Source organism: Peromyscus californicus, unplaced genomic scaffold (genome assembly GCF_007827085.1).
Source record: "Peromyscus californicus insignis strain IS unplaced genomic scaffold, ASM782708v3 Scaffold_12__1_contigs__length_115047231, whole genome shotgun sequence".
Lineage (NCBI taxonomy): Eukaryota > Metazoa > Chordata > Mammalia > Rodentia > Cricetidae > Peromyscus > Peromyscus californicus.
The window spans coordinates 9,186,477-9,198,922 of record NW_026294413.1 but is presented as its reverse complement, the minus strand read 5'-3'; the positions used below and the strand labels follow the sequence as shown (position 1 = coordinate 9,198,922).

General features: G+C 41.5%; 1 protein-coding gene across 5 annotated transcripts in view; it reads left to right on the top strand.

The window, feature by feature from the left end:
* Gpc5 (glypican 5) overlaps positions 1-12,446 on the top strand; it is a 1,304,512-nt gene that overhangs the window by 704,257 nt on the left and 587,809 nt on the right. The window contains exon 8 of one of the 5 annotated variants that reach the window (XM_052732500.1): positions 783-2,204. The exons of the other annotated variants lie outside the window; for them this stretch is intronic. Within the exon in view, the coding sequence (XP_052588460.1) occupies positions 783-784 (2 nt within the window). The 3' untranslated portion in view covers positions 785-2,204. Of the gene's footprint in view, positions 1-782; positions 2,205-12,446 lie in introns of those variants that run through there. 5 annotated transcript variants of the gene reach the window in all.

Genomic DNA, 12,446 nt, shown 5'->3' with positions numbered 1-12,446 from the left:
TTCTTCATATATGTAGCTAGAGTTTTCCTGCCTGGCCCACAGTCAGGACAAATCTCTGTCACCCGCCAGTCCCACAGTCTCTCAGACCCAACCAAGTAAACACAGAGACTTATATTGGTTACAAACTGTATGGCCGTGGCAGGCTTCTTGCTAACTGTTCTTACAGCTTAAATTAATCCATTTCTATTAATCTATACCTTGCCACGTGGCTTGTGGCTTACCGGTACTTTACATCTTCCTTGTCCTGATGGCGGCTGGCAGTGTCTCTCTGACTCAGCCTTCCACTTCCCAGCTCTATTCTCCTCCTTGTCCCGCCTACACTTCTTGCCTAGCCAATGGCCAATCAGTGTTTTATTTATTGACTAATCAGCAACACATTTGCCATACAGAACATCCCACAGCACATATATTTAGGATAATGGTATATAGTATCCTGACTGTGAGGTGAGTGGCCAGTCTCAAATGTAGGGCAAAAATGTGGAAGCAGCAAAAATCCTGTCATATTAGAAAAGGTGCTTGAATTATTCCTCTTTTCTACAGCAAATATGATTTCTCAAAGTAAGAAATGAAAACTAACTCAAGGTAAAATTTCTCCGACACTGCTTTGAGAGACAGCAACAAATGAAGTCAGGTGGATTGTTTTTAACTGGATCTTCCTTTTAGATTGTAAATCATTTTAACTGGCTTTTGTGTTTTAAATGCATTCTAAAGCAGTGCACTATCAGTTGAGTTTAAATGAGTTGTTTAATATTCCGCTGTTTTGTTTTCTTTTGGTTATACAGGAGCAGTGTTTGGTGCATTAGACAAGCAAGCTCTCCTACTTGTAATAAATCCATGGGCCAAATAGCAGAACATGGAAAAGTACTAGAAGGTATCAGATTTGGGGCATTTGCAACATTGAAAGGCATTGGAAAGAAAAGACATCTATTAAACTCAGGTAGTAAGATTTTAGTTGGAAGAACCTCAACTAAGAAAAGGAGAAAAATGAGAACAGAGATCCAAAAATGTATGCAGATTATATTTATGAAAAATCAGTTTATTAAAATGGGACATTGGCTGCCAGGTCCCAAATAATTCATTGTGTTTCTCTTCCTTATTTCTCATACTTTGAACTCCTAGTAAATCAGAGGTAGACATTTATAAAGACGCTCTGCCCACGTCTGTAAAGGGGATTCTTGAAATCCAAGCAAACTACAGTTTCCCTATCCCTTCTATTAAATCTTGGTTCAAAAGTCTGGTATTAGCTGGACAGTTTGTAGCTCTTCTCTGAAGATTGATAATTGTTCAGGAAAAGGGTCTCCTTGTGTGGTCTCAGAATGGTGACTCATTTGAAAGGTCAGATTTTAATGTCAAATTACTGCACTGAAATTGGATGATAATGCTGCAATCTGTATGTAATATTTTCTTGAAATGTTGATACATATTATAAGTTTGAGAAGTAATGGGCATAGGAGCTAGTGACTGGACCTGATCAGTCCTGTCAAGGAAAGACTTGTCTCATGAACTTACATGGTTTTATTTTATTCTCACTGATTTAAATATTGTAGTAAACAGTTCCAACTGTGGCTCACAGGGTTTCTGACCATGTCAGTGCATTCACTGTGTAGAGTGTAATACACTAAAGGTATGCGTATCCCATCTGCAAATCCATAGAGTGAAGCCTATTCATCTCCACTGTAATAGTATTTGGAGGTGACAGCATAGCAAAGTTGGGGCCTTTCTGCATGGGATTTGGAGACCTCTCTACTGAATAAGAAAATAGGAAGATGACTTTATTCTATGAACCAAAACTTTTTCTGACACCAGATTATAAGCAATGTGATGTTGTATTCCATAAATGCAGAACGATGAGAAATGAATTGTCATTTAAGTTACCCAGTCTATGGAAGCCATAACAAAGCCAATGAGAGAAAAATAAAGAGTTGGGTGAGTAAATAGTGAGAAACTCAACCGCAGTTTGTATGGTGTTGCAAGAAAGGTACCTTATAGTTTCCAGAGGTGATAAGTCTGGGTGTTGTTCATCTTTCAGTACATTTACTGTATTTTCTAATATTGTCTTACAACACCCTAAAACACAAGGTTTAAAACATGTATAATGTTAACTTATGTACTTAGCAGATAGATTTTATATACCATCATGATTCTAATAACTGGACACAAATGTGATTAATGAAAGAAAAAAATAATAAAATCCTAATTAATGATGTTTCTATTGTAATTGTGGTTAATAGAAAAAAGAAAGTAATAAGAAAAAGACTGTCTTATTTACTGGGTAGCAATTGTAATGATAAAGTGATGCAGTGTGTGGGGGTTGGCATTTAAGATAAGGTAAAGAAATATTTTTGGGAAGGATGTATGTTTATACATGCAGATGCTGGTGCAGGAGAGAGAGCAGCCATGGAGTAGGAGTCAAGGGCCCTAGTCCAGGCATTCATTCTGAAGCAAAGAAAATTATTTGCCAGCATTTAGTAAAAAATTTCATTTGGAATAAGCCCTGTGGTGTGACTATAATCACATGCGCCCAATTATTCCCAAATACATGTTGCAATATTCCTTAAAGTGTCTGTTATTAATATAATGATGGAATAATTCAGCAAAACTCATAAGCAGCATTATTGCACCCCTTTGGCACCTTTCGATTCCCTAGGACAGTCTTTCAAAGTGCCAAGTATTACACAGGGAAAATTGTACATCTTCACATCATGATTAAACACCACACAAATCTTTCTTTTGTTGAATAGGAATGGAAGCCCTAGAGATGAATTTCCCTTAATTTATATAAAAGGTGACACGATATACAGTGGAAGAGCTGTGCAAACCCTGCAAGGCGGGGCATCCCAAAACCATCACTTCCTTAACCTCTTCTAACACTCCTTGAGTATGCTGGTGAATCTGTCTACTTTAGGTGCTTGCTCTCCTTCAGAGCAAAAGACTTTGCCAGGCTCAGGATGGACCTGAGCCCCCTATTCCATACTCACTGGCCCGGTTGTTAAGCGACTTGCATATCATCTTTGTATTCACCACCCCCAGTACAGAAGGGGCCACCATCACCAAAAATCACCTGGCAGTGTATCAGTGCTTGAGGAAGAAGCAAGAGATCCTTCTGAGAGTGTGAGTGAGCTGAAGTAGAAGAGAATAATGTTCATAAGAACTCTTTGACATGAATTCCCTTCTGTTCTTCTCCACAGGACCTACAGGAAAGAGGGGAGTTTCTTCTTTCTGAACTCAAGCTCTGGTTTCCAGGAAAATGGTTGAATAGTTATGTTGATGATTACTGTGAATCATAGATAAGCCCCTTTGTTGGCATCTGGGCCTGGTAGTGGCTATATAAAAAGTGAATATTTTCAGCATGTCCCTTGGAATCAAACATGTAAATGACAAACATCCCACTCTCCTGCAGCTAACCAATCAGTTTCTTAATGGAAAACTTGGGAAGACAGATTTTATTTCTTATAGTAATTTTCAGTGGGTAGAAGGACAGCTCAGAGACAAAAAGAATGCTTGAGAAGGGAAGATTTTGTTTCCTGTCTGTGGAACACTCACCTCTGAGAATCTGTCAGAAAGTGAGCCCTTATCCTATTTGACAACAATCGTTATCTAGTGAGTAATTCCTTCTGAGGAGCTTGAAACTTCCATCTGTGCCCCTGAAACGGCTGCATAATGTGGCAGAGCCATTATGTAAACTAACCCTTAGCAAGCAAAGGATGTTATAACTCCTTCCATCAAAAAGGTAATAATCTGTGACATTCAGAAATCACAACACAAGTGCTGTGTCTGTTATCCCTGTAACAATGACAAAGTGTCCCTTTATGGAGTTCAGAGTACAAAAGCCCAGCTCCTATGCAGTTCAGGTCACTTGACTTTCTCCTAACATGTTATTTTATAGCCCCGTTCTTGTTAGTTCTGAGTAGATCTCCAAAGTTAGATTGGAAGGTTGGAGTATTAATAAAAGGATAATACCCAAAGCCCCTGCATCCCCAGAATGTGTCAGTTCCCATTGTTGGGACATTCAATGGCCAATGTCAACATTTTATATCCATTATACAAAACATTTTATTCACACATGTGCTCATAATCCTCTGATAAATCTCTGTAGTGTCTGCTAGGAATGAGGATTGACAAAAATGCTTTATGATCAAAGGAGTATCATTTCCTTGTTGGTTGTTACAATATTTCAGAACTGAATCTTCGCATCTATCCTATGAGACACCGGCATCTTTTCTCCCTGTGAAAAGAAAGGGCAGTTGGAGTGTAAATGCTTTCTCTACTGACTAATTGCTGTTTTACTAGATTACTCTAAATTTGTTGTTGTTTGTTGTTGAGGTATATGAGATGACCCTTATTTTTTTGTGTTAAAAAATGAATGGCATTTAGTTATCTCATCTCTATAAACATCATTAACTTATATTTAAAATTCCATTTTGTTAAAAGACAATAGCATGTCTCTGGACAATGGCCATCTCTTAAGACTGGCCTTGGATCAAGTGCTAATTTGCTAATATCATTGGAGCTTTCTGATGCTGCTTCTGCCTTGCCTGCTGAATAGCAGCCGGGCCTGACATGGATATGCACCTCTGCACTCCCAGGGATTCTATATGGAGGCAAAAATGGGCACATTTCAATGTTTGGGTCTTCTTTTCATACCACCCTGTGATAGACAGAAAATCTCTCCAAAAATTTCTATATCTCAGTCCCTTGAAAACAGGAAGTTTAGAGTCCACAAAGTTTAGCAAAATAACATCAATATAAAGAACTTTTTAACTTCAAAAACATTGACTGGCACCTATTCTTATCATTGTTTGGAATATTTTCCATCTTTTTTATACAGATTGAACATGTCTATTTCCATTAAAAATGCTTGTGATGCTCTAATTTGAAAGAATATAATTGCTGGAATAATTCAGTAGCATAATTATAGCAGGTTTAATACATCAACATGTGCTATTTGGGCAAAGGAATCAGAGAGAAATTGAAATAATTTGTGTGATTTCTTGCATAGCTTTGAGTTTCCTTGTATCTGCAATTCTAGGCAGGATCATGAGCTGACTTCTCTGGAACTTTGTCTCACCAAGGTGTCTCCTGGGATTCTTGACCACTGTGAGCAGAGTTGTTTGGGTAAGCAAGGTGACTGAAGGAATGGATGCTTTGAAGTCTTGATAGCATCATCTAAAGAATGCTTGGCTGTTTTCCATTAGTATCCTGCCTCTGGTGTGTTCTCTGTCCATCTGTTATCACTTAAGGGTAGCTGTAGCTACCTTAGAGTACCATAGAGTCTCATGGTCACTAATGATTTATAACCTCTCTCTCTTTTTTTTTTTTTTTTTTTTTTTTTGGTTTTTCTAGACAGGGTTTCTCTGTGTTGCTTGTGAGCCTGTCCTGGAACTCACTCTGTAGCCCAGGCTGGCCTCGAACTCACAGAGATCTGCCTACCTCTGCCTCCCGAGTGCTGGGATTAAAGGCGTGAGCCACTGCCCAGCTGATTTATAACCTCTCTTTAAGAACCTGGTTATCAGCCGGGCAGTGGTGGCGCACGCCTTTAATCCCAGCACTCGGGAGGCAGAGCCAGGCGGATCTCTGTGAGTTCGAGGCCAGCCTGGGCTACCAAGTGAGTTCCAGGAAAGGCGCAAAGCTACACAGAGAAACCCTGTCTCGAAAAACCAAAAAAAAAAAAAAAAAAAAAAAAAAAAAAAAAAAAAAAAAAAAAAGAACCTGGTTATCCAAGACATTGGACTTTGGTTTAGGGATTTGGATCATGTTTTCTTGTTTCAAATTTTGTGATGTTGTATGGGAAGAAAGTAGAATTGTCATTCCAGAATTGTACTTGAAATCTTCCTTCCAGCAAGCGTGATCTACACAATGGATATTTCTGATTAAAAATTCTTGGTCTGAGAAATGTTTGAGATTTGGGATTATTTAGATTATTTTGGATTTTGAGATATTCATATACATTAAATGGGACAATTGTGGGATAAAACCAGATTCTAAACACAAAGTAATTTATGTTTGAGATACACTTTGTGCACATAAACAAAAAGTAATTTTGTATAATGTTTTAGTGGATGTGTATTTTAACTGGTTTTGGTTGTCCTGGCAAGAGCATAGTGACACCACAAAACTAGACCACTCTATGAGCAGAAAGAAGAATTACTGGAAATATGAAACTGCTGTGTGGCTATGACTCACATGATAGATAGAGAATAGCCAGAGGCATTTGGCGGTGTCCAAAGCTGCCATGGCTACCTTTGGGGGTAAAGAAAATAGAAAAAAAATGGGGAAAGACTTTTAAGTTATAATGAGAGCAGGTAACTATGGGCAAAAGGAAATTTAAGTTGGAACAGCCTGGAAGTGTGGAGTAGCCATGGGGAAGAGGAGCCAGGAGGCTAGTGTGGAGGCTTTGTGTGTGCTAACAGCGAACTAGAGGGAGAGATAAGGGAAGGGGCTCTTCCTGGCCATGCCCCAGGGTTCCTTGGGGTGCCAGTGTAAACGTATGTCTATCTGCCATCAGTCCCCCTGTTTACACTCTCAGAGTCCAAGCTGAGCTGAGCCCAGACTGTCATTTGGGGCATTATAACTGACACTGCATTTTAGGGGCTAACAGGTTATGAGACAGGTGTAGAATTTTCCTCTTGCGATGTCATGTCAATTTTCAAAACAGGAACCGTTCAGTTTGGAAATGTTTGGATTAGAAATGCTCTACCTGCAGAGCTCAGTCAAGCTTCCGAAGACATGTGGCGGGCAGCTGCAGTCCAGAGACATTTCCCAGGGAACCACTGTGGGCACACAGATAGGCACTTCTTCTAGATGGTGTCATTCCTTTGAGGTTTTTGGAATTATCCCCAGCTCTCTCTGGTGGAAATTTGTGTCTCCTTTTCCAGTGTCTCACACAGAGCACAGAGTACGGAGATTAGTAATGTAGTTTTGTTACTGAAAGAAATAAACAGCATTAATAACAGCAGGTTCACAGAGCCACGGCTCTGTCAGGCTTGGGGTACTACCATTACCTCCATATTACACACAAGGAGAGTGAAACTTGAGATGTCCTAGACGTGCTGCCACTACAGTGTTGGTAAATGGCAAGAGATCAGCATCCAGGCCTAGGTCTTCTGTGAAAGGGTGTAAGATGATGGTTTGGCTAGCACAGGTTTTAGAACCGCGGCTGCCGGCAGAAGAGTCAGGACTGAAGGAATGACGAGCCATGGTTACCAGAGTTAGAATGGGCTTTATTAGAGAGAAGAGGGGATAGGACAGGAAAAGCCAGGCCTGGTAGAGAGAAAACAGAAAAAGAGGGGCGCAGAGCGGCATAGAGAGAGAGAGACAGAGACAGAGACGGAGAGAGCGCGTGGGCATGCACATCCGGCTTTCAGGCTGGACGCAGTAGCCTGCTGATGACGTAATAAGGTGCCGAGCTGTGCAGACACAGAATCCTTACAATCTGACCCCACAGTCTGTGGTCAATACTGTCAGATCCAAATCCCCTTACCTCCAAACGCTGTCCATATATCCAGAAATGAGCTCAACCTGGATTGTAGGTGGATTTCTGGCAATTAGATAAAAGCCAACATTCGTCAGGAACTTGTGAAGCCTGTTCCCCTCTAACAAAGGAGGAATTTCCCTTACCTCTGGCAGAAGGGACATATGGCCACCTATGCTCCAGGCTACTTCAGTATCACAAGTATATGTTACACATTTCAAAGTCCATGTTAACATCCTAGCCCTTATCACCTCCTACCCTACCCTAACCCCCTCCACCTCACAGGCTTTCCTCCCCCAGTTATTCATTCTCCTGCTATTCTTGCTATTCTCTCTCTCTCTCTCTCTCTCTCTCTCTCTCTCTCTCTCTCTCTCTCTCTCTCTCTCTCTCTCTCTCTCTCTCTTCCCTATTCCTGCTTCTCCACTATGATCTCTCTGTTCTCTATCCCCTGCTATTCTCTCTTCTCTTGAAAATAGCCCTGACCATGTCCAGTGTGTCAACCATGTTCAATATACTTCCTTCTCTCTATGCTTTGGATTCTTCCAGATGCCTCTGGATCTTCTCTCTCTCATACCCACAATCAAAACGTTCCTGTAGCCACACCATGGAGCAAGCAGTCATGTCACCAGTTAATATGCATACCACACATGGCGCCTTTCCTAAAGATGGTGATGGTTTGTTGCTTCAAATTTTTCTCATTTGTTCCTTGTTGCAGAGATAAATATGAAAATGTGTGGTGTGTGTGTGTAACTCTGTGTATATGTGTACACATTTACACTAGTGTATACCTGATTTTAGGGGACATAGGTCAATATAGGGTATCTTCCTCTACTGCTCTCTACCTTGTTTTTCAGATGAGGATCCTTCACTAAGCTTAGCTTGGGATTGCCTAGGCAATCTGTATGATAAGCCTCAGGAGTGCTCTTATTTCTATCCCTGATATACAGGCATGTGCTGCCACCTCTGGCTTCTGTACATGCTGGGATCCAAACTCAAGTTGTCTGGATTATATGGCAAGCTCTTAACTGAGGCATCTCTTACCTGCAAATATGTTATTTGCAGTTAGTAACTGAAATACAACCTAGTTATTTATGCATTTGAATTAAAATGCAAGTTACTTTTAATCCCCAATGGCTCTATGTAAACAGATTCTTGATTTGATCAAATTAGTCTAGTCATCTTCTGTACTTAAAAATGCTAATTCAGTTTATCACTATCTGATCACCCTGGAGATACCCTGGATACTGCCTTTTAGCACTGATGTTCCCTACTTTACCTGTTCTCAGCATGTTCTCTCAGGTTGGTTCTATTCCTGGTGTTTCTTATTAGAAATTTTCCAGCTCCCTGATGAGCTTTCCCTAGTTCCTTGGGTCTAAATCCTCACTTACTAAAGCTACACTCAGAATTTAACCCAGTTTCTGCCCTCCCTTCCACTACCCAGGTGAAATGTCCCACTGCTGATGATACCTAGCAAGGTCTTGCTACCTGATATATATGGGGACAATCTATGACACCAAGAAAAAGCTGTCTGTTGCAGCTTGGCTGTCCATCTGTTGGGAGATTTGGAGTTGGAAAACAAATCTGCCTCCCATACAGAAGTTGATTAGAGATGGAGTGGGTTATGGGAAAGGGAAAGGCTACTTGCAGATTGGATGTCCCACAGTAGCTTAGGGTTCTTTGCAGAGGCTCAGATCCTGTCTCATCACAAGCCATGAGGACACTCTTCTGTTGTGATGTGAAATTTATTGTCTGGATCAGTTTGAGTCCTTCTGTACTCACAAATCCCTGAAAAGTCTCTTTCAACCCACTTTGAGTGGGTTCTTGAATCTTTTCCTGTAAAACAACTTATGTACTTTATTATCTAAAGAATTTCTACGGGGTAGAGCTAGCGTGGTGATAGTCTCTAACATCACTGCTCTTGGTCTGAGTAGTGTGGGCTTTTCTGTGCCACCACTAGTACCAGAGAACAACAGCACTCAGGATCACCAGCTTCTATACTTGAATTCCTCCGGTGTGGGCAGACAGCCTTACTTGGAATTCTTCATACTGGAAACTCTACAGTTGCTCTCTAGTCAGATGTGTCAAATAACAGTGTAACAGCAATAATACAACATATAACACACACACACACACACACACACACACACACACACACACACACACACACAATATTTTATCTCTTCCCAAGCTGGACAAGACTCATAATGTTGGTTATGCTGCGGTGCTGCTCCTCGTGGCTGGTCGCCGCCCACGGCAGCCGTGCCAGCGGAGGAGCGTGCTGATTGAAAGAATCATAGCCATGGTTACCTTTTTAGAGCTTTATTGGGAGGGGGGGAGAGAGAGAGACAGAGAGAGAGAGAGACAGAGAGAGACACGGGGGCGGGGGGGAGAGGGGGAGAGGGGGCCGACGGGAGGAAGGAACAGAAAGGAGAGGAGACAGAGAGCCCACGTAATTAAGGACCAAATCTTTACACATAATATATTCAGTTCTGTTTTTAAATTGGTAGAAACTGAGGTATCAAGAAATTGAGATACAAATTTAGAAAGTAATTAGAACCCAAAGAAGTTAATATGTCTTGAAGTGAATTCATAGGAAGTGAGATTCCATTCAGTTCTCTTTAAGTTTGGTGTCCCTTTGGCTGCTTTATTTCTCCATATACAGTTAAATTCTGTCAACATGATATCCTTGGTCAAATGAATTAACTTGCATAATATTTCTAGAATTTTCATAACCGTTTGATAGTGTTTTCTCCCCCACTTTTCACTTTATGGAACTTGCTGAGTTTGGGGATTCAGAAAAGTGGTCCTGTAGTCCTGAGACAGTCTACTTCATTAACATTGAGTTCTTTGTTCTGGTTCCTGCTTTCTCTTAGATCCCTTTATCCTCTTTAATTCATGAACCTACAAATCCTTGACCACTTAACATTGATAAAGAAAGACTTTATATAAGAACTCATATTTCCTCAGCAAAAAAATAATAAATAATCCAGTTCAGTTTTTCCAAAAATTGTAGAGTAAGCCCTGTAATGGGTGAGTCAGATACAGCTGAAACCACTTCATCTACAAGTTAATGGATGAAATTAGCATGTTAAAGAGTTGGAGGGCTTAATGAGAAAGGCAATCCTCATCAAAAACCCTCTCAGGAACACTAAAGTGGCAGTTGATTTTGTTTGTATCAGGATTAGGGGCAGTGCCTAGGAATAAAAATGAATTCCAACTTTGAAGTCACAAAAGTCTGTTTTGAAACCGTCTCATTCTCAAACTTACTGAAGTGACTCACTGTGTGCTCACAGTAACCAGATGGATGTTTACCTTTTCTGGGTAATGATTTCAGCCCTCCTAACTGGCCAGGGAGAGATGGCCTACTTGTTTCGGTGGGCCTTGCACTTTTTGAATGGGTTCTGGCACTCTCCATCAATAGAAACATCTGGAAAAACAGGTTGCTGGATTTTTGTGAACAGCTGTCTGTGGTTCTTGCTTCATGTTGGTGGTATGCCCAGATCACAGGGATCACCAGAAGACCACCATGGAGACCAAATCCTGTATGTAAAAGCAAAGAGCCTTTAATTTCAAGTGCCAGGGGCTTGGTGTCTCTTTCTGTCTGATGCAGAGATGGGAGCAGAGAGCCTGGAGCTCAGGCAGGTGGGGTTTTTACCATAGCAGAGGTTGGGGTGAGGGTATTTCCAGGGCTCAGGACCGTGATTGGCTGACATTTGTCTAGGGGTATAGGGAATGTTTGGAATGTCAGGTATTTCCTCTTAGATGCAGGCCTCCCTCGGTGGAGTCAGTTTATGGCTTTTCCTGGGTCCAGGTGTTGCCTGCCAGAAGCGGTGTCTGGGCCTCTAAGCCTGTCCTGGCAGCTGTGTGGTCAAGCTGTTTTGGGGCCCCTCACAATGGTACTTTATTTCATCAGAAGCAAAGAATCCCCCTCCTCTGTTTTTGTTATGGTTTTGTTTTGTTTTTGTTTATTTTGGTTGGTTGGTTGGTTTTGTTATGGAATTAACTTTCATGTTTTCAAATGAACTTTAAAAGATTCCTGGATTATCCAGTTATTATTCATTTTCTCCTGCTTTCTGCAGAGACCAGGCTTGCCCAGCACTAATGTAAACTACATTTACGTGTAAAACAGTGTTAGGTCCAAAGTGGGCTGACAAAATGACAGTGCTTCCAACAGTGTCCTGAGTAACAGTCTGGACTCAGCACTGGCTTGGTAAACACAAGGGTTGCTAGCAGGTTACAAAAACTTACACTCAGCCTTCCTCGGAAACCTTGTGAAGGGGGTTTCGGATTGTCAGGAAAAGCCATTCCTTCCTTTGTCTGATCCTATAGCCAACTACCTCTGGCAGCGGGGCAGCTAGTTCCACAGTAACTCAAGGGAGCCCGGAACCGATCAACAGCCCTGCTCCAGCTCCTGGACTCTTCTGCCCTCCAAACCTCCTCCCACTTTTTCCAACTCCTCCCAGGCTTCCTGCAGCAACTACTCCCTTAAAGCTGGCAAGACTTTCTCTGCCTCTTGCTGTTCTCTCTTACCCTCACACCAAGAGACAGCCTGCAGTCTCACGTTCCTGAATAAACCTTCCTTTCTACCGCTGGAGTGGTCTAGTTTGGTGATTCATTATACCCTCACTTACAAACAGTATTTTTTCAGAGTGTACCTTGACAAAGTCACTAACTACCCTTCACCTTTCTCAAAGTATATTGGTCCTGGGGTAGACCATGGGTGTGTTAAACTAATGTTCAGAAACCCAGTCCAGACTGAAGACAGGGAGTAGGTCCTTCACCCGGATACCTTAAAGGAGTGAGGCCCTGACATTGTTGTGGTAATGGTCCATCACACTGATCATCCAGTGTGTATGTGTCAAGGAACCGAGAGATAAAGAATCCCAGGTTGCCCCAGGTGCTTCAGCTTGACGCAGTTCCTGCTGTTGATATGACCTACTTGAAGTGCCACCTACCCACTTGTCCACTGGATCTG